We start from the raw sequence: 25197 nt of genomic DNA, 5'->3' as shown, positions 1-25197 counted from the left end.
TCCATCATCTCAGATAAGCCCTGAGGGCAATCTGTGCCTGCTGCTGAGGAGAACAAGGCCTCTCGGCCACCGTTATCCAGGGAATGTGCCCTAAGGCCCTCTCTTGCTGTGATTAAAAAAACAAAACAAAACAAAACAAAACAAAACAAAACAAAATGCTCTGACCAAAAGGGGCTCAGGGGAAGAAAGGGCTTATCAGGTCACACTTCCGGGTTGCGAACTATCAGGAGGGAAGTCAGGACAGAAGTGAAGCAGGACCTTTATTTACTGCTACTGTTCGGCGGCGTGAACCCGGGAGAGTGGAGCCTCAAGATGAGGCGGACTAAAGTCTCATGTGATAGTCAACTTTACTCAGAGCACCAGACAATTTATACTCTGGGGTCAAGAGGAGTCTCCTGAGTAAAGTGTGCCATCACGGGATGAGCCACACATGGCGGAGACATGTTCACTCACAGAGCCACACAAATAACAACAGCTGAGGGAAACCCACCTCCGCCCGCTACACCCGGGGGGGGGGGGGCACAGAACACAGTCCAAGAACATTTCTGCGTTTTGAAAAAACCGAGGCCACAAGACTCTTGTCTCATTTTCTTGCATTTTCCTCACAAGCACTGAGAATCCCCCTCACGTGTCTCCATCCTTGGACTGTGTTCTGATGGAGCTCGAAGCAGAAGCTGTTGGCGGAGGGTTGCTTGCTGGTTTCTCCCAGGTGTGTGCTTCTCTGGCTGGCTTCCTCACACAGCCACGGACCACTTGCCTAGGGCCGCTGTAGCAGGCTTGGCCCTCCTACATCACTGACAGACAACCCTGTACAGACCCACCCACAGACCAAGCTGATCCAGGCAGCGCCTCAGCTGAGACTCTTCTCAGATGACTCTAGGGAGCATCCGGTTGACAGGTAAAACTGAGGAGGATAGACAAGATGGCTTCAGTGACAAGGAGGAAGTGCCAAGGAGTAGGTAAGAGCAAGTCTTCCCGAAGCCTCGGACGGCCACGCTGGTCTTTGAACACTGATCTCTGTCTGCAGGTGTGGGCAGCACAGGACCTCCACGTGGGTCTTCTGGGGCTGCACATGGCCTGTTTCATGGTCAGACCTCGAGGGACGTCACAGTGAGGCCGCTGACCCACTCCTGCTCTCCACAGCTGGGACATCTTCCTGATGATCACCGCGGGCATGAAGCTGCTGAGGACGTCGTTCTGCAACCCGGTCCACCAGTTCGCTAACCTGGGCTTCGCTGTCATCTTTTTCCACTTTGACTACAAAGATGTTTCGGAGAGTTTCCTCCTGGATTTCTTCATGGTGTCCATTGTATTCACCAAGGCAAGTTTCTTGCTTGTTCCCTTCGTTGTGTCTTTTTTAATGGTGGGAAGGGCATGTCTCCTGTTGCCCGACGTTTCCTGGGGAGATTTAGAGAGCCTACCGTCTCTCACCAGAAAGGAAGATCTACACAGACCAAAGGCGGGGTCCCGTTGAAGGCCAGGCTGATGAGACAGAGGGCTTACTAGGGTTATTTATAGGAGCATGGGAGGCACACAGGCAGTTACACCACTGGAAAGCCCCGAGTATTCCATGTCTAGCTCAAAGATGGCGACATCTGTGCAGAGTCCACAGCCGTCACTGGGTCGTCTCCTCCTGTGTCTACCAACACTTGTCAAGTCCCTGTGCAGCAGAGACAGTAAGAAGTGGTAGCTAGAGCCTCAGGGGAGGGAAGAGTGACCCTCCCCCTCCCCCCTCCCCCTCCTCCTTTCCCCCTCTACCATCTCTTCTTCATCCTCCCCCTCCTCCTCTTCCATGTAGGGGTCTAAGACCCGGTCTCTCTCCATGAACCCTTTAATTCTGGAGTCTTCACTGTAGCTGAGTCCATTGCAATTTCACCAACAGCCTCTCACAGGGCCAAGCCTTAGGCGCTCTCCGTGGCTCCCCTAGGTCTTCAAAACAATGCCACATGCGAGATGACCCGTAGTTTGACAAGTTTGGCTTTTAGCTTGAGATTCATTCCTGGCCCTCTCTAGACCTCAATAATACCTGGTCTCTTACTAACCACAGTTGAGCCTTCAGGTCCAGCTAAACAGCGCCAATTGTCCTAATAAGGCAACGGCTTCACTTCATTGGTGACTAAAACTGATTCTCCAGCCCCAGATGGCCAGAAACCAAAGGTTTTTATTCAAAATACTGTAATAATGGCACTGATAGAATTGTTGGGAGACAGTTTCCTTCTGACATTGGCAAGCCAGGCCTCTGTGGTCTGCATTTATCTAGGCAGTGATTTTCAGTACTTTCCAAGTCCCCACAGGTCATTAAGCTCTGAGCACTCAATGCTCTTCCAGACCAAGGCTCCAAAACCATCTACACTCTACTATATAGTAAAAGCCATAGGATGGACTCCGTCCCAGCGAACCCCACTCCTGACACCAGTTCTATTCCCGCTTCCCTGCTACTGTGATAAAACACTGGTCAAAAGTGACCTGGGTGTCTCTTACAGTCTGTCTTAGTTAGGGTCTCGTTACCTTGAAGAGACACTGTGGCCATAGCATCTCTTATTAGAAAAAAAGAAAAGAAGGAAGGAAGGGAGGGAGGGAGGAAAGGAGGGAAGGAAAGAAAGAAAAAGAAAGAAAGAAAGAAAAGAAAACATTTAATTGGTGTTGGACTACAGTTTCAGAGATTTAGTCATTATCATCACAGCAGGAAGTATGGCAGCGGGCAGGGCCAAGTTGTACACCTGGATCCAAAGGGAGCCAGGACACTGGATGAGTTTCACATTGGGCATAGTTTGAGCATTTGAGACCCCAGAACTCCACCTCCACAGTGGCACACTTCCTCTAACAAGGCCAAGCCCCCAGTAGTGCCACTCTCCATGGGCCAAGCATTTAAACACATGAGTGGGGGTGGGAGGGAAGTCATACTTATTCAATCCACCACAGTCCATCCTCAGAGGAAGCCAGCAGCAGGAGCTGAAGCCAAGATTGCAGAGGAATGCTGCCTACCAACTCTCTACAGGCCAGGTCTCCCCGCTGAGGGGTGGCACTGTCCACAGTGAGCTGCACCCTCCTACATCAGTCACTAATCAAGAAACTTTCTATAGACGTGCTCACAGGCCAGTCTGATAAAGGCAGCTCCTCAGTTGAGACATCCCTTTTTCAGGTATGTGTAGATTTGTGTCAAAGTGACAAAAACTGACCAGCTCTACCTTGCGCTTATGACCTTCCTGTACCCCCATCTCAAGTGCTGGTGTTGGGTGTGCAACACCACGCTCGCTTTATGTAACGTTGGGGCTGGAAGCCAGAGCTTCATGACGACTGAGCCATTCTCGTAAGCTGTTGTCAGCCTGGAAGCCAGGTGGTGCCACACTGGACGGGTTTCTCTGTTCCCAGTCCTGGGTCAAAGTGCCTGGTAGCAACAGCCCAGAGAAAGATTTGTCCTGGCTCAAAGTGCCAGGGGACGTCAGTCCACTGTGGTGGGAGAGGCCTGGCAACGCACTTCCTGTCTGCGCAGCGGGAGCCGGAAGCTACTGCTGCTTCATGTGGTGGCGGACAGGAAGCAGAGGGCTGAAGCCAGAGCTGATGGTGGAGAGCAAGCTTCGGAGGCCACTCCCCCAGCAGCCCACCTCTGACAGCTGAACCACACATCCACAAAGTTCCACAAACTCCATAGCAGGGCCACCAGCTGGTGGCCAGACACGGGAGTCTGTAAGGGACATGCCACAATGATGTGTGGACACATTACTACAATAAGTGAGTTGACCTCAATCCTTTAAGCTTTATGAGCATGAAGGAAATAGAGGTGTGGCTGGCGGAGGCCATGGAAAGCAGCAGGTGGCCGTGGAGGGCCCTGGTCCTGCCAGCACGTTAGTCTCTTTGTTCTTGGATCTCTGTGGACTGACTGTTCCTCAGTCTCTCCCGTCTACCAGAGCTTGCGAAAATAGGAAATAATGAGTTCAGTGCTGGGTCCCAGGATGGGCTTGGTTCAGCCTCACACTGCATGGTAAGCAGGACAGTCCATAGTGATGGCACCCTGGTCTTGTGGGTGTGTGGGTTTGGGGACAGTGGGCTAGAAGTGCTGATTGGACTTCTACCTTTGAAATTCAGTCCTGTCTTCCTCATGGCTTTCTTTCCTCTGCCCCTTCAGCCCTCTCCACCCATTAGACAGACTTTGATGAACTCACACGCCAGAGAAATAGCGTGTACCACACGAGCATAAGGCCATGGTCTGGAGCCCCAGAACCTAGATAAAAATCTGGATGCATTGGCATGTGATATAATCTTAATGACGGCAGAGTAGAGACAGAGTAATCTCATCGGCCAGTCAGCTTAGCTGAACAGCTGGCTATGGGAGAGACCATCCTTCAAAATATGATGGTGGGAGCTATTGAGGAAAGACTCCTAACTTTCATCCATTCATCTCTGACCTTTGAACAGAGAGAGAGAGAGAGAGAAGAGAGAGAGAAGAGAGAGATGGGGGGTGGGAGAGAGCGAGCACCATCATATGATACAGAAAGGAGAATGTGGCTCAGATAGGTAGCATGCTCGCCTGGGTTTGCTCTCCAAGCACGGTGCCACATGGCTGTAATCCTAGCACTATGGAGATGGAGGCAGGGGGATGAAAAGTTTAATCTCATCCTTGCCTTCATAAAGAGTTAGAAGCCCAAGGAAACGCTTGCCGTGCTCTGGGGTCTGTCTGCCCATCCAGATTTGGAGTCACAGTAAGCTGCATGGGGAGGAGACTTGGCGGCTAGAATATTTGTCAAGATGTCACAATCCTTTCACACCGTCCCACTGGCCTGGGATGTCCATGGAAGTCTTGCATAACTTTTGCAGGAGGACGCGCGTGCATGACCCGAGAGAACCCTGCCATCCCATAACACATTAAACATGAAATTCTGCATACCGTTAGTTCAACATGGGTGCTTTTGCCACTCAGGAAATTAAAATTAATGGTGAGGCTGTTTCATGGTAATAGTGTTTGAATAATTGCTGTGAGTCACGGTGTGCAGCCTTGTTACGGAGGACCACAGTTCATGTTCGAGATCTCTGCAGCACTTTCTAAATGGCATTTTCTTGTACTTCATGGGTATGGGTGGAGAATCTCATATTTAAAATAAACTGCTTTTTTTTTTTTTTTAAGAGTTCAGCCTTTTACAAAAGAATTTATTCAAAACACCTTGTTCCACAGGTAGTTGTTGGAGTGGGAAGAGGGCTCACTTGCCACATAAACAGGAGGGTCTGAGTTCAGAGTCCCAGCATCTAAATAAAAGGCCAGGCATGAAGGCTGCACCTGTAGCTGCAGCTCTGACCAGGTAGTGGGAGGAGAGCCACTAGGGCACACTGACTAGGCAGCCTAACCAAGAGAGCAAGCCTGTGGCTCAGTGAGAAACCCTAGGGTCATGAGCATTGACCTTGTGTCTCCATACGTGTGTACAAATGTGCATACACACACTGGCATGGTGGCGCATGCCTTTAATCCCAGCACTCGGGAGGCAGAGGCAGGTGGATCGCTGTGAGTTCGAGGCCAGCCTGGTCTACAAAGCGAGCCCAGGACAGCCAAGGCTACACAGAGAAACCTTGTCTCAAAATAACAATAACAACAAGAAAAAAAACCAAACAAAACAAATGTGCACACACAGGAACATGTACACACATACAGCACACACAAACAGCAATGAAGTTTCTGTGAGTGCCAAGCTCTGTCCCGAGGCTATCCGTGGCCAGGAGTGTGGTTGACAGCAGAGCCCTGGCACTGTGTGTGTGTGTGTGTGTGTGTGTGTGTGTGTGTGTGTGTGTGTGTAGGGGCAGGAAATGCTTTGAACACTTGTCTTCTCTGTATAGCTTTTCTGGCAGTGTTCTTCATCTTATAGGTGAGGAAACTGAGTCATGAGAAAAGGTGACTTGTTGCACGATCTCGTAACTGCATGTGACAGACTAGGTTCAAGCTAAGCCTACCTTTGCAGTGCCGCCAGGTGACTGTGGGACAGGAAGCTCTCGAGTAAGGAGGTCATTTGTCATATAGAAGCTTCCAGAAAGCACATGGACCTGGTGCTCAGTCAGCCTTCATGTCTGGGAAGCAAAGGTGCTGGCCTGGAGCTTTAAAGAGGAGGAAGGTTGTGGAGCAAGTGGTGCTCACGGAAGCTTTGAAAGGTGCAGCAGGGACAGGCTGAGCCATGTGTGAGAGGCTTGATGGTGGCTGGGAGGTGTGAAGGCGTCGGGAGTGGAGGTGTGTGCTAGGCATCTTGAGGTGGAAACAGAAGGCCCAACTGAGGCCTGAGCAGGAGTAAGACAAAGATAGGGCTCCATTCCTGTGCTGGCCAAAGCTCTGTGTGTGTGTGTGTGTGTGTGTGTGTGTGTGTGTGTGTGTGTGTGTGTGTGTAACAAAGTCTTCCTCTGTAGCTTAGGCTGCCCTTGAGCTCCGTCTCTTTGAACACCATCCTCTGGAGTCATATAGGCTCGCCTTCTCTTTTTGGAGGTGGTAAGCCATGTGGCTCCTGATAGGGGCTTGAGCCAGGGCGGCAGAAGGGGGAGAGGGAAGGGGAGGGGGTAGGGGGAAAGGGACAGAAAGAGAATGGAGAACCCTGGTGGCCTGTGCAGTCCTGACAGTGGCCTGAGCAGGAAGCCATGCAGATGGTTCGGAGAGGGAGAGCTATTGTTTCAGGTGGACACTGAGGCCCCGTATCACAGATGCAGAAGAGGAGGGTCGGAGCTGGAGGGTGGCAGAATGCATGCCTGTGCCCGTGGCAGGAGACTGGGGCGGAGAACGGGGTCGATTAGCATAGAAGAGCACTGGGGCGGTGTTTCTACAGTGAGGGCGCTTGCACAGCGATCACTGGGACCTGAGCTGGGTCTCAGAACAGAACAGAGGAGCCAGGCCTCATGTGTGAGAGAGACCGAGACATCTCCGGGCTCAGTGGCCAGACAGCCTAGCATACTTGGTGAGTTCCAGGCTGGCAAGAGACCTTGCCTCAAAGTGAACAAAGAAGCCAAACTCAACAGTAGACCATGCCGGACAGATGATACTCAGATTGTCTTCTGCCCTCAACACCCACATACAAACATGCACACTCACACACTACTACATATAAAACTAAACTAGGTGGGAAGCCTCTCTGCACAGGGCCAACATGGCACAGAGCGTGTGGTGGGAAGTTCACACTTTCCAATCACTCTTAAAGCCCCTGGCTTGTGTGCTGCTGTGCCCTGTTTCCCCCCACTGTCCACGTGTCCCTGTCCGTTCTTGCTCAAGGAGACAGGAACTTGAAATATTTGCCTAGAACACTCCAGCCTGTGGTCTCAAACCCATGTAGTCCGAACACTAATCCCCACACGCACTCCCTTTCTCAGGCCTTGCATGGGAAGGTGGTGAGAGAGCTCGAAAGAGCCACAGCATCGAGGTCCTTGTGGTGCCTCCTGTTCTGCATCTTTACCCTTCAGAATATTCACGAGGGAAAGGAGACCTGGGGAGGTGTGGGGAAGAGTGAAGGTAGCTGGGGCCCGGGGCACAATTAGAGCAAGGAAATGCTGGGTTCGGAGTCCTTCGATGTCTGATTACTGGTTTTGCTTATGTGTCAATACAAACTGCTGTGCTAAGCAAAAAATAATTGTAATAGATTCGTTTAATCAGATGCCGCTGTGCTGGGCCCGGAAGCTTTGTGCTTGCAGATGCGCCCTCCCTAGGGCCGCCTGTCTGGCTGCATGGTTTGGCCTGACCTACTTACCAGCTGTATGAAAGGTGTCTGAAGAGCCTCCCAGGACACAGCCATCCTGGGAAAACATCGAGAGGACCTTTATGTCGCCCCGGCCTTTCGGGGAGGAGGGGACGGACGGGATGTGTCACTCAAGCCAGCTTTGTTCATGCTTGCAGTTTTCACATAGATGCGAGCCACGGGATGGATTGTTAACAGCCACACCAAGAGTTCCCACAGAGTGTCTGGGACACTGTAGGGCAGGGAGCCCCGGAGACAGCAAATCGGGCTGCCGAGGTGCTCAGTGGATAAAGGGAATCGCTCTGTGGCTCTGTGTGACCAGCCGGTTCAGTCTCCAGAGCTCATGGAACAGCAAAGGAGAGAACCAACTCCACACTGGCTATCAGACCTCCACATGCACACCATGGCATGCACACACATATGCACACCGTGGCATGCACACCCCCACTACATATAATACACATGCACACATGAACACACACATGCACACCATGGCATGCACACCCCCACTACATATAATACACATGCACACATGCACACACATATGCACACATGGCATGCACACCCCCACTACATATAATACACATGTCACACATGACACAACATATGCACACCGTTGCATGCACACCCCACTACATATAATACACATGCACACATGCACACACATATGCACACCATGGCATGCACACCTCCACTACATATAATACACATGCACACATGAACACACATATGCACACCATGGCATGCACACCCCCACTACATATAATACACATGCACACATGAACACACATATGCACACCGTGGCATGCACACCCCCACTACATATAATACACATGCACACATGCACACACATATGCACACCATGGCATGCACACCCCCACTACATATAATACACATGCACACACATATGCACACCGTGGCATGCACACCCCCACTACATATAATACACATGCACACATGAACACACACATGCACACCATGGCATGCACACCCCCACTACATATAATACACATGCACACATGCACACACATATGCACACCATGGCATGCACACCCCCACTACATATAATACACATGCACACATGATCACACATATGCACACCATGGCATTGCCACACCCCCCCTACATATAATACACATGCACACATGCACACAACATATGGCACACCATGGCATGCACACCCCCACTACATATAATACACATGCACACATGAACCACATATGCACACCGTGGCATGCACAACCCCACTACATATAATACAATGCACACATGAACACACATATGCACACCATGGCATGCACACCCCCACTACATATAATACACATGCACACATGCACACACATATGCACACCGTGGCATGCACACCCCCACTACATATAATACACATGCACACATGCACACACATATGCACACCATGGCATGCACACCCCCACTACATATAATACACATGCACACATGAACACACATATGCACACCATGGCATGCACACCCCCACTACATATAATACACATGCACACATGAACACACACATGCACACCATGGCATGCACACCCCCACTACATATAATACACATGCACACACATATGCACACCGTGGCATGCACACCCCCACTACATAAATACACATGCACACATGAACACACACATGCACACCATGGCATGCACACCCCCACTACATATAAACACATGCACACATGAACCACCATAGCCACCCATGGCACACCCCCACTACATATAATACACATGCACACATGAACACACATGCACACCATGGCATGCACACCCCCACTACAATATATACACATGCACACATATGCACACCGTGGCTGCACACCCCCACTACATATAATACACTGCACACATGAACAACACATGCACCCATGGCATCACACCCCCACTACATATACCTGCACACATGAACACACACATGCACACCGTGGCATGCACACCCCCACTACATATCATATACATGCACATGTGTACACACATGCACGCACATACTCACATGCACACACACATGCACATACACATTTTAAATAATTACAAAAAGATGGGAGCTTGAGCTGGTAGAGCCTGGAGGAACGACGCCCTCTTGGCTGTCTGGAGCTCCCTTCTCACACAAGCACAGCTGCCTCCCCTTGTGCAGAGAACCCACAGGAAAGCTGCCTGTGGTCATGCACGCCTGTGACCCCAATGCTGAGGAGGGGGTAGCCTGGAGGATCCCTCAGCAGCCAGACCAGCTGAGTCCCTCCCAGGCTCCAGGCCTGTGAGGGGCCCAGTCCCAGGACACAGGCTGGCTCAGCAAGGAAAGCATCTGATACACGGCATGAGGGCCAGATTTTAGGTCTCACCTGAACCCAGCATGCAGACCCATCTGGACACACGTGCAGCTTTACCCTCATAGACGTGTATATATACACACATACCACTCCATACACATGCAAACAAATAACAAGGAAAACACCACCTGAGGAATGACCCCCACCGACACCCACACCACACACACATGCAAACACACACAGACACCCACACCTCACGCATGCAAACACATACAGACACCCACACCTCACACATGCAAACACATACAGACACCCACACCTCACGCATGCAAACACACACAGACACCCACACCTCACGCATGCAAACACATACAGACACCCACACCTCACACATGCAAACACATACAGACACCCACACCTCACGCATGCAAACACACACAGACACCCACACCTCACCACATGCACATGAATAAGCAAATAAAGTGGACTCTGCTAGAGTAAGGACACAAGAGGTTGGCTTCTATTTTTCTCATGCATGCACACACATGTTCACCTGCACACACACTCAAACCCAAGAAACATCAAGGACACTGGGATTTGCACAAATCTCCCACTAAACGGCCCCCTGTGAAAGGCAGTAGACCGAGCTGTGGTGGTTGTTCTAAGAAAGACAGAGGCACTGAGCATGTATGTCGACCTGCTGAGAGGAGCTGGACAAGCCATGGTTGACCTGTGGCCTCTGAGGCATCAGTCGCTGTCTCACAGACGATGCTGTGACACGGAAGCAAGACGGGGTCTCAGGGCCCAGTACGAACAGTGTCCTACGAGGGACCCTGCTGTGCGACGGGCTCCGGGCCGCCCTCCTGACCTGTCTCTCCTTGCTTTCAGCTTGGGGAGCTCCTTCACAAGCTGCGGTTCGTCCTGGCCTACGTGGCCCCGTGGCAGATGGCCTGGGGCTCTTCCTTCCACGTGTTGGCGCAGCTCTTCGCCATCCCCCGTATCCTTTCTGCTGCCGCTCACCTGCCACGGCGAGGCTGCGTCTCACAGCCTCAGTAACAGCGCGGTGGTCTGTCCGATCACATTTTATGCGTGTAGGAGAGAGAGGCATTCGGGTTCCCTTCAGGCCGCTTAACCTTAAATGACACTGTGTCATTCTGGGCTCCGCCTGCTCCTCAATGCATGCTCGGTGGGCGGTTCTTTCCTTTTCCTTTTTTTTTTTTTTTTTTTTAACATTTTATTTATTTAGTGGGAGGCCCGGGCGGTGGTGCAGGTGTGAAGGCCAGAAGACAGTTTGTAGACATTGGTTTTCCCTTTCCAAAGTGTGGCTCCCAGGAGCAGAATTTGGATCATCCAGCTTAGGGACAGTGTCTTTACCCACCAGTTCATTTTGCTGGCCCAACTTTTTAACTTTTCCAGTCCTTCCATTTCTCAACTCCAAGTGAGCGACCATAGAGTTTGCCTTTTAGATGGAAAATAATTGATTAAATAATTGGGTTGACTCTCACAAGCTTACACATATCTATTTACCCTTATACATTATGGATATGGTTAATGTATTCAATGTATTTTTATTATATATATGTATTATATAATACAGTTAGTATGTCTATTTTATCAATATTAAGAAATCTAGAATTAGATACAAGTAGATTTACCCCTAAATACTTTTGGAGACTGAAAGACAAATCATAGTTTTATTTTGTGGTTGCTAGGCAAACTGGCTGTCTGTACATTTTTTTACCGTGTTTCTCCAATGATAATTAACTTTAATTCTATTTATTTCGGTACAAAGCAAGTTGGAGACGCCCTTTCTAGTGATCACATTGGCACAGATAACGGGGTTTTATGCCCAAATGTAAAGAGACATAGAGCAGTTGGTTAAAGAAGCCACTTGTGGTGATGCACCCCGTAGCCCTAGCATTGGGGATGCACCCGGTAGCCCTAGCATTGGGGATGCACACCCATAGCCCTAGCATTGGGAATGCACACCGTAGCCCTAGCATTGGGGGTGTACACCATAGCCCTAGCATTGGGGATGCACACCCGTAGCCCTAGCATTGGGGATGCACACCCATAGCCCTAGCATTGGAGATGCACCCCGTAGCCCTAGCATTGGGGATGCACCCCGTAGCCCTAGCATTGGGGATGCACACCCATAGCCCTAGCATTGGGGATGCACACCGTAGCCATAGCATTGGGGATGCACACCGTAGCCCTAGCATTGGGGATGCACACCGTAGCCCTAGCATTGGGGATGCACACCGTAGCCCTAGCATTGGGGATGCACACCCATAGCCCTAGCATTGGGGATGCACACCCATAGCCCTAGCATTGGGGATGCACACCCATAGCCCTAGCATTGGGGATGCACACCCATAGCCCTAGCATTGGGGATGCACACCGTAGCCCTAGCATTGGGGATGCACACCGTATAGGCCCTAGCATTGGGATGCACACCGTAGCCCTAGGCATTGGGGATGCACGACCCATAGCCCTAGCATTGGGAATGCACACCCATAGCCCTAGCATTGGGGATGCACACCCATAGCCCTAGCATTGGGGATGCACACCGTAGCCCTAGCATTGGGGATGCACACCGTAGCCCTAGCATTGGGGATGCACACCGTAGCCCTAGCATTGGGGATGCACACCCATAGCCCTAGCATTGGGAATGCACACCCATAGCCCTAGCATTGGGATGCACACCCATAGCCCTAGCATGGGGATGCACACCGTAGCCCTAGCATTGGGGATGCACACCGTAGCCCTAGCATTGGGGATGCACACCGTAGCCCTAGCATTGGGGATGCACACCCATAGCCTAGCATTGGGGATGCACACCCATAGCCCTAGCATTGGGGATGCACACCCATAGCCCTTAGCATTGGGATGCCACACCCATAGCCTAGCATTGGGGATGCACACCCATAGCCCTAGCATTGGGGATGCACACCCATAGCCCTAGCATTGGGGATGCACACCGAAGCCCTAGCATTGGGCGCCTCCCCCGCACCACGTAGCCCTAGCATTGGGGATGCACACCGTAGCCCTAGCATTGGGGATGCACACCGTAGCCCTAGCATTGGGGATGCACACCGTAGCCCTAGCATTGGGGATGCACACCGTAGCCCTAGCATTGGGGATGCACACCGTAGCCCTAGCATTGGGGATGCACACCGTAACCCTAGCATTGGGGATGTACACCGTAGCCCTAGCATTGGGGATGCACACCGTAGCCCTAGCATTGGGGATGCACACTGTAGCCCTAGCATTGGGGATGCACCCCATAGCCCTAGCATTGGGGATGCACCCCATAGCCCTAGCATTGGGGATGCACCCCGTAGCCCTAGCATTGGGGATGCACCCCGTTAGGCCCTAGCATTGGGGATGCACCCCGTAGCCCTAGCATTGGGATGTACCCCGTTCAGCCTAGCATTGGGGATGCACACTGTAGCCCTAGCATTGGGGATGCACACCGTAGCCCTAGCATTGGGGATGCACCCCGTAGCCCTAGCATTGGGGATGTACCCCGTAGCCCTAGCATTGGGGATGCACACTGTAGCCCTAGCATTGGGGATGTACACCGTAGCCCTAGCATTGGGGATGCACACTGTAGCCCTAGCATTGGGGATGCACACCGTAGCCCTAGCATTGGGGATGCACACCGTAGCCCTAGCATTGGGGATGCACACCGTAGCCTTAGCATTGGGGATGCACACCGTAGCCCTAGCTTTGGGGATACACACCGTAGTCCTAGCATTGGGGATGCACACCCGTAGCCCTAGCATTGGGAAGGAGCAGGCAGGGCCATGGCCTGCAAGCTATAGGTAGGTCCAGGCCAGGCAGGCTACAGAGCTAGACCCTGTCTTAAAACAACAAAATGGACAAAGAAAACACCAGAATACACGTAAAGAGAGGCTGATGTCGGCCTAACATCTGCTGCTCAAGGACTTCCATGCCCCTGGTTTTGGAGTTTCTAGACCCATGTTCCTGACCACGAGGCTCAGCCCACTGGCCTCAGAACCCCAGAAGGCACCTGTGAGATGAATATAGGTTCCCCGGCTCAGCACAGCTTCCAAGTCAGATCCAGGCCTGGCGCCTGCGACCACTGTCCAGCATTGTGCTGCCATGACAAACACTAACCAACAGCAATTCAGGGGAGGGAAGGGTTAACATGGCTTACCTTCCAGGCTACAGGGGAAGTCAAGGCAGAAACTCAGGCAGTTCATCTGTCACACTCACAGTTACAACCAGCGAGAAAGGAACGCACCCTTCCCCACTTGCTCACATATGCTCAGCCGTCTGTCTTCAAGCAGTTGCCCCTCCCCCCGTGAATAGTGTCACCCATATGTGGGGTGGGTCTTCGTACCCCAATGAACAATCGAGACAGTTTATGCATGCCCACAGGATAACCTGGTCTAAACAGCTCCCCCAGGACTCTCTCTCCAGGTGAGTCTAGGCTGTGCCAAGTGGACCAACAGGGCCGATGGGCACAGGAACTTGGGATATAGACACCCTCTGGGGAAGGACCCACAGTCTGAGCTCTGGCAGTGCACTCTGGGTGCTGCTTGCTGGTGCGACTGAGGCTGGGAGCTTCGCTCCCATGAAAATTTCAGAAGGTTATTTGAAATTCCTCACAGGAACTTTCTTACTCAACTTGGTGGTCAGGACAGAAACATACTCATGAAAACCACTAAGTAGCCATGAATTCTAGGTATAATATAATTTTTAATTTATTAAAATAATTTAAAATTATCAATCATTTCTGGTCCTTACAATCTTTCCACCTGTACTCCTGAGTCTTAAGAGGAGGGTGTGACAAAAAAAAAAAAAAAAAAAAAAAAAAAAAAAAAAATCCCACTCAGGGCTGTGCACTCCGAAGTCTTTCTCTGCATACTGTCATCTCATGGAAGAAGCAGCTTCTCTGATGGGGTTTGAGAGTTGCTTTGATCTATGGGCACAGCAATATTTCATTAGGAGTAGTTTTGTTGCTGTGTTCCTTATCCAGAAGAATGGTAGCGGTGTACCATGGGACCAATGGTCTGTTTAGTCTCAGGTATGGATTCAGTCTCATGAAATGAGCCTTAAATCCAGTTTTTAAGGGCTGTTGTTTAGTTCCCTCACACTTGGGCCACTATTGTGACAGTGGCGTGTCTTGCAGATAGGTTATCAGTGCCGCTGTCAGGGTCCACAGATGGACGAGTAAAGTTTGATGGTTACTCTTCCACAGCATGGCATGCTCCTGTTCTTAGACTCGTATTGGTATTTCTAAATCATTGCAAGGTTATCTGGCAGAATGAGACAAGGGGAAAAGCAGGCTCGCACCACTTTCCCACACTACTAGGCGTTTTGTTTTCCTAAACAGAGTCCTTTAAACAAAGATACAGTAGGTAGAAGACTGAGGTTACTTATTTCTAATGTATGGCTAAGGCTTCTTGCCTGGACTCTCAAGCTTGTTTCTTACGTGAAAATTGTCAAAGAAATACAAATACACAGAGTTGAGAAACATGGTGATAGTTTTATGGTGGGGGAGGGGTCTCTGTTCCCCAGCATTTCATGGATGGTAAAGCTTCCTTCAGTATTTGTGTTCGATAGGTAAGCGTGTGGACCTCAGTTATTCCTTACAGCTCCATGGCTTAAGCTGACTTGGTCCTCGACATCTGTCAAGTTCAGACCAGAGCCTCTGTTGATGACTCAGCGAATCCCTAGATGACCTAAGAAGCTGGCGTGCAGCGTGGGCTAAAGCTGGGTGCTCTCATCTGTAGACACCTTCTCTTAAGACATGCAGACATTAAAGTTTAAGAAATAACTGAGTAGAGGTTTGCCTTGCCTTGCAAGCCCGAGGACCTGAGTTGGATGTGTTGGTGAGCATTTGTAACCCCAGTACCGGAGAAGAAGGGGCTTTTTTTTTTTTTTTTAAACTCGTTAGCCTGTCCGCCTAGCAGCCTACACGGTGAGCTCGGGGTCAGTGGGAGACCCTGTCTCCAGAAACAATCAGAGTCTGAGGAAAGACTCTCAAGACTGGGCTCTGGCCTTCCCATGCATATGCACCCAAGTACAAACATACAGACAGACAGACTCTCACACACACACACACACACACACACACACACACACACACACACACACACACACACACACACACGAGACATCCAAGATGCATATTGTATAGGATGCTTGGCAGCCAGTTTTGAAATGTTTCATCCTTCTCTTCCCTAAAACTGGTCCCTTAGTGACATCATTTACTCCCTCTGCTAAGACGAGGCCTTTGCCCCGCGCTGGCCACTGCCTCCAAAGCCTCTCCTTGTCCACAGGACCTCTCCGTCCCCCTTCAGCGATGAAGGTCAGCACTCTGGACACCCGGAGTCCACATGAGATGAAGGGTGGGGAGTCTGTGTGTACGTAACGGTCCAGAAGAGCCTGCCAGATCCTGGATGTCAGCTTAGATTCCACCTAATTGCCAAATGCTAATTATCCCATCGCCCTATTAAGAAGCGTGGGCTCCACCCCACACTGAGAACAGACTAATTTGCTCTATTTTGGAATTGAATTAGCTTTCCAGCCAGTGGAGCACTGGTGGGTAAATCACTTTCTCTGGTTCTAGCCTGTTTTTTCTCTTGCCACCGCCATTGGCTTCTGAGCTTCCAGCCTCCAGGGAGAGAAGCTCACACTTTTAACATGTGTAGATACCGTGCCCAGCTATCATCTCCCCATAATTAGACAAACACCCCACACACACACATTATTGCCACTAACTGTGCCTGGTGGGAAGGCAACCTTCCACCCCCCACAACTCTTTAAGCTTCTGATGATTTTTACAAAGTGTTTTAATTATTGGCGTTGAGGGTTTGATTTTAACTGTGCTTTCAGCAGGTCATCCACCGTGTTAGGCTGACCTTCTGTTTCTGTTGGAGGAACTGAAGAAGGCGTAGGGACGCCACTGCTGTAGGCGCCTCCCCAGAGTGTGTGCTGCCTCTGGTAGGGACAGTTCAGGAGAGTGGAGCCTTCATTTACTGTCCCTCAGCAGCCTTCATTCGTGCCCCTCCTCCATCCTCCACCTCTCCCTAGACTGCCCAGCTCTGAAGTTTCATTTAGTGAGTGTGTGTGTGAGTGAGAGAGAGTGCGTGTGTGCACGTGCAAACAAGTGTACATTTGCCCACGTGAAAGCCAAAGGCCAATGTTGGTGTATTTATTGATGGCGTCCTTGTAGCCCAGGTTGGCCTTGAATTCTTGCTACAGGTAAGGATGACCTGCCTAGTGCTGGGATTACATGTGTGACACCGTGACCCGTGGAATGGCATTTAAATCTCTGATGATGACACACGTATTCTGCCTTGACCCGATCCTCTCAGACTCCGCCATGCTTTTCTTCCAGACGTTCGCCACCTCCATCTTCTCCACACCCCTGAGTCCGTTCCTTGGGAGCGTCATATTCGTCACCTCCTACGTCAGACCAGTGAAGTTCTGGGAGAGAAGCTACAAGTAAGAGCCTGACATTATTTTGCTATGTTCCGTGTGCCCCAGCGCCCACTCGCTGACCCTCTCGAATGTTTTGAACTGTTTACATCCAGGCTTCCATGACTCCCCAGTTCACAGTATGAACTTGTGAATCAGTGTGAATCAGTGATCTGCTGCTGCTCTAGAGTGAATCAGTGATCTGCTGCTGTGGTATGAATTGGTGATGTGCTGCTGTGTGGTGTGAATTGGTGATGTGCTGCTGCTGTGGTGTGAATTGGTGATCTGCTGTAGTGTGAATCAGTGATCTGCTGCTGTGGTGTGAATCGGTGATGTGCTGCTGCTGTGATGTGAATTGGTGATGTGCTGCTGCTGTGGTGTGAATCGGTGATCTGCTGTAGTGTGAATCAGTGATCTGCTGCTGTGGTGTGAATCAGTGATCTGCTGCTGCTGTAGTGTGAATCAGTGATCTGCTGCTGCTGTAGTGTGTATCAATGATCCACTGTGGTGTGAATCAGTGACCTGCTGTAGTGTGAATCAGTGATCTACTGCTGTGGTGTGAATCAGTGATCTGCTGCTGTGGTGTGAATCAGTGATCTGCTGCTGTAGTGTGAATCAGTGATCTGCTGCTGCTGTAGTGTGTATCAATGATCCGCTGTGGTGTGAATCAGTGACCTGCAGGTACAGTATGAATTAGGGTTCTGATGTTAATCTAGGCTTCTCCAGCTATGAAGGAAAGGGAACAATGCAGCAGCTGGCCTAAGAGATGAGATGTGATGGGCAAGTCATCTAAGAGATGTGATGGGCAAGTCATCTAAGAGATGTGATGGGCAAGTCATCTAAGAGATGTGATGGGCAAGTCACCGCGCACGTGCTTCCATGTGCTGGGATGCCTGTAGAGGGCTCACTTTTTCCTTCTTTGTCATATCCCTTCTATGAACATTGGAAGTTCCTCTACATGATGCATATGCCAAGTCCATGCATCGCAGCTCTGCATAGACAAGGAGCACCACTGAGCCCATAGCACAGAGAGCACCACTGAGCCCACCACACACAGAGCACCACTGAGCCCACCACACACAGAGCACCACTGAGCCCATAGCACACACGGAGCACCACTGAGCCCACAGCACACAGAGCACCACTGAGCCCATAGCACACGGAGCACCACTGAGCCCACCACACACAGAGCACCACTGAGCCCACCACACACGGAGCACCACTGAGCCCACAGCACACAGAGCACCACTGAGCCCATAGCACACGGAGCACCACTGAGCCCATAGCACACGGAGCACCACTGAGACCATAGCACACGGAGCACCACTGAGCCCATAGCACACGGAGCACCACTGAGCCCATAGCACACGGAGCATCACTGAACCCATAGCACACGGAGCACCGCTGAGCCCATAGCACACGGAGCACCACTGAGCCCATAGCACACAGAGCACCACTGAGCCCATAGCACACAGAGCACCACTGAGCCCATAGCACAAGGAGCACCACTGAGCTCATAGCACATGGAGCACCACTGAGCCCATAGCACATGGAGCACCACTGAGCCCATAGCACACGGAGCACCACTGAGCCCATAGCACACGGAGCACCACTGAGCCCATAGCACACGGAGCACCACTGAGCCCATAGCACACGGAGCACCACTGAGCCCATAGCACACGGAGCACCACTGAGCCCATAGCACACGGAGCACCACTGAGCCCATAGCACAAGGAGCACCACTGAGCTCATAGCATATATTAGGAAACCACGGCTTCCAGGTTCACCTTTTCCTTGACTCTTTGAATGGCCACTAATTTCCCTAGGGAAGTAGTGATGGAATAGGGTATTTTGTTGTTGTTATTTTTGCTAATAGGGATGGAACTTAAAGCTCAGAACATGCAAAATTCATTCTACCACGCTTCATTAAGGGCAAAACAAATATGGGTACAATGGAGTAATTTTTTTTTCTTTCTGAGGCTGGCTCTAATGTGTCCCTGGGCTGGTCTCAAAATCTTTACATAGCTAAGATGACCTTGAATTTCTGATCATGCTCCTGTCTCTCCATTTCTGTTGCTGGGATTGCAGGTGTGCACGCGTGGAGCCAGGCTCTCCGCACGCTAAGCACAGTCTACAGCCCTAGTCGTTGCTGCGTAGTTTCCAAGGCCTCCTGCGGACTGACAGGAGAGGAGAGCTGTGAGCCGCGCCATCTTCCCTGGGCAGAGGCCTTGCTCACCCACGCTGTGCTGACACTTGGCAGAGCCCCGGTACTTTCTTGTATTGGCCTGTGGGTGGAAGACCATGGCTTCCAGTTTGTGCTATGCGGAACTTGTTTGAGTGTAAGCGTGTGTCCTGGTGCAGAACGTGGGGTTTGGGATTAAGTCACAAAGCACAGCTCTGGGCTCCAGCCCTTTGGCCTCAGCCGCCTTGGGTCTCTCCTCCCCAGTAGATCAGGTGACAATGGGACCTGTTTCGTCATCTCACACAAGGAGAGAATTAGCACAATGTGTATTCAGGCTAGTGTGATCCTCAGGTGTGCTGGTATGGCCGCTCTGCAGGGGCCCTATTCCCACCTGAGGCTGAGATGAAAAGTGTTGACCTGACTGAGCACACATCCTCCAGAAGATTCGATTGGGCAACCTCACTGGAGAAAACTTAACCTTTCCTTCCTTCCTTCCCTCCCTCCCTCCCTCCATCCATCCATCTCTCCCTTTCTTCTTTTCTTCTCTGTTCATTTTTTGAGTGAGTGTCTTAGCCCCAGCCGGGTTCTAACATGATCCTCCTACCCCAGACTCCCAACAGGCACACGCCACACACCTGGCTGCTTTTCTTTCTTTCTTTTTTTTTGGGGGGGGGTTGGTTTTTTTGGTTTGTTTGTTTGTTTGTTTGTTTGTTTTGAGACAGGGTTTCTCTGTGTAGCCGTGGCTGTCCTGGACTCACTTTGTAGACCAGGCTGGTCTTGAACTGACATTGATCCACCTGGCTCTGCCTCCCCAGTGCTGGGATTAAAGGTGTGTGCCACCACGCCCTGCTCTGGGTGCATTTGTGTCCCTTTAGGGGGATGCAGGGAGGGACTGGTCCACTCCAGCCTACGGTCTCATTACGTCATAATTTCTGTACGTCTGCTCACGAGGCTCTCAGATAAATAATGGCACCATTCCGCTTGGTTGTCAGTGTTGCTGAGGAACAAGTCGTGAAGCTGTGTGATGAGGTGTCCCATTGCTGTGACAGCTCTGCTGGACTCGGGGCGGGGGCAGCCCCAGATCTATCACTGGTAATAACAGCTGCAGGGGAATCAGGACCAGTTCAAAGTCCTCAGCTTTCTGTGTTTACTTAGCCCTTCTCTTGTCTGATAGAGTCATTTCAGCCTCACCAGCCACTCTGACGGTCTTATTTTCCTCACTTGACAGAGCATACCAAGGAAACCCTGGCAAAATACATGGTTTATATAAGGCATTGGAGCCAGTGAACAGCCCCGCCAGAGCTGCCCTTCTGGTCCCTGAGCACTTTCTGTTATGTTCCAAAACCTCTCACAGAACACACACATGTCCCCCCGCCTCACACACACACACACACACACACACACACACACACTCGTATACACACACACACACACACACACACACAACATACCTAGAACACACACAGCCACAACCCCACACCTATGAACCATGCACACATAAGTACAGTACAGATGCAGAGAACACACACTATGAACACATGAATATAGAGAGAATACACAGTCACACACATAAGCCACACAGAGTACACACTGAGAATTTATGAGAACATATACATACATGCACATAAATACAGAAAGAACACATGGAAACAGGAAACACACACACATTTAAAACACACACTTGCACACAGGACACACAGAGAGAACACACACACACACACACCACTCAGCAGATTCCAGTTAAAATATTCACCCAGGCAGCCTTAGTCACAAGAGAGGCACATCTTAAAGGGGGGTGCATGAGCCTGCTCTCTCTGCCCCCTCACTTCAGTGGGGAGCTACAGTGTCCTGCCGACTGCTCATAGCAGCAAGAGCGTTCTGCGCAGATGCGGGCTCTGAGCTTCATGGAGATCCTCAGACCGGCTGATGCTGGCTGACTTTACCCCAGGTCATCTTGACAGTCCTGATGTTGGGCTGTCCAGCCTGTGCTTGCTGTCATGGCCTGACAGAACAGTGCCGGGTCTTCAGGTGGCGGGAAAGCACAGTGAGGCGCCACATGCAAAGTCCCAGTGAGTCGCTCATTTGTCCTGTTCCCAACAGGAGTGCCCAGGCCTTCCTTGTGCTCTGCCTCCTCAGATCCTCAGCAGCTCCACTGGCACAAGATCAGGGATGTAGTTCTGAGGACCCCCCCCCCAGAAACACTGTCTATCTGGGGGCTTCGAAACGGGGAGGCCACACTGCGGAATTCTGATGCAGTTTTCCTTAAATGGGCGACTAGAGACTCCAACCCCCACCCCAGTCCTTCCTGCTCCAGAGTGCCAAATACCTGCACCCATCCAGGAGCTGGGGCCCGCAAAGCCCCTCATCCTCCTGGGAAGGGAGCCAGCATTCTGTGGTGCGTTCAGGTCTGTGTGGCGTGAGAACACATACACGTTGCTCTGAGGCTTTCAGTTTGTGTCTCCACCCTAAGTGCCGACATGTTCGCAGACCACCTTCTTCCCTCACACTGTGGCTGGAGGAGACAGGACCTTAGGTAAATCTTTGTGAACAGGTTTGTGCCCTTTTTCAAGAGACCCTGGAGAGAGCTCCCCAGGTCTCTTTGTACTGTGAGGTCACAGTGGGAACTTGGCCATCTGATCCAGAAGAGGCCTCTACCAGAGCTGGTCACACTAGTACCTTGGCCTCAGACCTGCAGGCCCCAGTGCCACAAACAGTACATCTCTAGTCTTTGTGAGTAGCTGGACCAAGGAAGCTTTGTGACACCAGTGTGGCAGAAGAGACGCGTTTAAAAGCTGGCATGGCTTTAGCTTCCACAGGAGCAAAAGGGGAGACAGTGAGTGTGGAGACTGGCAGACGCCAGACAGGACTGGACCAAGCCTGAACAAAGGTTCTAGCACAGAGCCAGAGAACTTTAAAATCAACAAGCCTCAGCTCAGTGTCATGACGCATGGGACAGAGTGACAGAGTGTGTGCATGTTTTGGTCATCAGGCCACAGCCGGGCAAGAGGCGGGTGATGAGGCGATGGTCAGCAGGGCAGTGTATAGTATGAGAGTCCAGAGGTCCCAGTCAGAGGGGGTGTCAGAACCGTGGCATGTGGGGTCCCTGATAGGCCGGATGTGATGGTTACACGTCCTCGTCAACTTGGGATTTAGAATCACCATGGAAACACACTTCCGGGCATGTCTGGGTTGGAGCTTCTGGGCTGACACAAGTGGGAAGATCCACTGTAAACATGGGCAGTGTCACAGGATGGGCTGGAGAGAGCAGAGTGCCAGCATGCCTCTCTCTCCTCCCACACCGTGGACGCCACGTGATCAGCTGCCTCACACTCCAGCCACAGTTCCTTCCCCTCACACCGCTGAGATGAGCTCTTCCTTCTGCGAGGTACTTTGGCCAGGTGTTCTGTCACAGCACTGAACAAAGCTGACAAAGCTTCCTGCCACTTCGGCAGTGTGTGGGGCGAAGGCCCCCACTAGAGACGGCCCTCCTGCTGTGGTTATCACAAGACGAGAGCCACTGTGGCCTGACTGAGAAATGGCCACTGCAGGCTCGTGTATCCGAACGGCCACAAAATATCCAGGACCCCCGAGGCCTCTCCCAAGGTGCTACAGAGAAAGAGTAAATAACTGCTGAGGAGGAGAAGCTCCTCGGGGGAGCTGCCCTGTGCCATCACTCACTGGGGTGGGAGTTTTGGTGATGTAGCTGCCTTTGAGTGGCCCGTGCCCCTGTAATTCCCCACTCATGGTCTTGTAAGTAATTCCAGTCCGACCCAGTGTCTCACCACAGTAGCCTTGAGGGAAACTGTTTCCCTGGTCTGGTGAAATGTTTGCTCATCTCTCTGTAGGCCGTGCACTCTTTTTGCCTGGGTCTCATTGAGCAAAGCAGTGAGCGCGCCCTAATCCTGCCATTCTACTGACCCATGAGGAAGCCTCACACAGCCCCCAGGAGCAGGCTAGACACCCGAGGCCGGGCAACGAGCAATTGTATAGGTCTGTTTTGGAAGAAAGCAGCCTTTGAGGAGAGGCAGCGCACTGGGTCTCTCCTTCGGCTGCTGGCCATCCTTCAGGCTATGGCGTGTGGGTTTTCTTGTAATCGGCTCCATTTTGCTAAGTGGCAAAAGTGCTTGAAAAGTGCCGAGTGGTGAACAGGCCGTGCGTGGGATGGCACACCGAGCCAGCCATGCACACCTGCTCTCCAGCTGGCTGGAGCTGCTGACTCTTCAAGGGCACCGGGTTCCCATGCCTCGGGAGGGACTCAAGGTGATGGATGAATGGCTGAAGGAAGCACAAGGCTGGGACAGCTGCAGGGGAGGTCTGTTCTGAGGCCTGGCACCCAGGGAGGCAGACCACAGCTTTCCCAGCCTTGCAGCTTTGGAGATGAGCCTGGTCTATGCCAAGCAAAGAATGGCCAGGAATAAAACAGGCAGCAGAGGGGAGGGAGGGAGCGATTATACCTGTGCGGTGTGTACGCGTGTGTGGTGGCCCAAGGACAAAGAGACATTCATCTTGGTTCTTTGAAATAGGGACTGTCATTGGCCTGGCTGGCCAGCAAACCCAGGGATGCACTTGCCTCTGCCTGTCCAGTGCTGGGATTGCGTGTGCATCGCCAGGCCTGGACTTTTGAAATGTACGTTCCGGGGAATGAACCCAGGTCCTTGTGTTTTCAAGGCAAGCACTTTACCAACTGAGCTAAGCCCCCAGCCCTGAGATACACAGCTTTTAAAGCTGCGCCGACTCTCTTCAGCAGTGTGTGACGTAACTGTACACAGGACGAGAGGCTTATCAGATGTGTCCCACGTCCCTGCTCAATCAGGGCCCCCTCCCCCTCCCCCCAGGGCCTAGAACTCTGATCAATACTAATCAAAGTGACCCTGGCAGGGGAGGAGCCAAGACCCACGTGACCCTGCACACCACGCTGCTGGACACTGTCATTCTTTCCGCTAGCAGCAGGGTGGGCTGTGGGATGGGACAGGTGGGCACTGGGTGACCAGGCCTTGGGGCTTGTAGTCTAAGGCACCACACAGACTACCATGACTGCTCCTGTGTGCCCGATGGCTCTTCTTACCTGTGGACTTAGCTTTCACGTGGATATAAGAAAACGTACTCTTTTTTTTTCTTTGTCTTGTTGCTTTGGAAATATTCTGTCAGCTTGTTCCCCCGCACACATACACAGCCCTGCACCCCAAGAGGCCCTGATGCTCTCTCAAGAATGTCTGCTGCATGGCTTTCTCTCTGAGCTTGATGGCTCTCACAGATCCTCCTTCATGACTTTTGATGGTTTAGTTCATGTATGTATGTGTGCATCTGTGTGTGGGTGTGTACATGTGAGCGCTTGCATGTGAGCACAAGCACCTGCTGAGGCCAGACGGATCCTCTGGAGTGTGGAGTCTACAGGCAGTTTTGAGCCACTTGACATGGGTGCTGGGAATTGAACCCGGCCCTTCGGCAAGTGCGCTCTTAACCTCTGCACCATCCCTCCAGCCTCCCTTCATGCTTTGTGAGTAAATCATCACAGCCATGAGCATCAGGGGGCGGGGCCTGTTGTCCAACAGGGCAAAGGCAGGCAGAGTGGATCAAGGATCACATCGAGT

At 51.5% G+C, this 25197-nt stretch overlaps 1 protein-coding gene across 1 annotated transcript in view; it reads left to right on the top strand.

The window, feature by feature from the left end:
- The window catches only part of Pcnx2 (pecanex 2), a 145218-nt gene that overhangs the window by 87838 nt on the left and 32183 nt on the right, over window positions 1-25197 (top strand). The window contains exons 21-23 of the mRNA XM_051169258.1: window positions 1144-1321; window positions 10858-10966; window positions 17322-17451. Of these exons, the coding sequence (XP_051025215.1) occupies window positions 1144-1321; window positions 10858-10966; window positions 17322-17451 (417 nt within the window). The remainder of the gene's footprint in view (window positions 1-1143; window positions 1322-10857; window positions 10967-17321; window positions 17452-25197) is intronic.

Source organism: Acomys russatus, chromosome 26, assembly GCF_903995435.1.
Source record: "Acomys russatus chromosome 26, mAcoRus1.1, whole genome shotgun sequence".
NCBI classification, from domain to species: Eukaryota; Metazoa; Chordata; class Mammalia; order Rodentia; family Muridae; genus Acomys; species Acomys russatus.
Note: the sequence above shows the minus strand (reverse complement) of the source record. Positions and strands in the feature narration are given on the sequence as shown.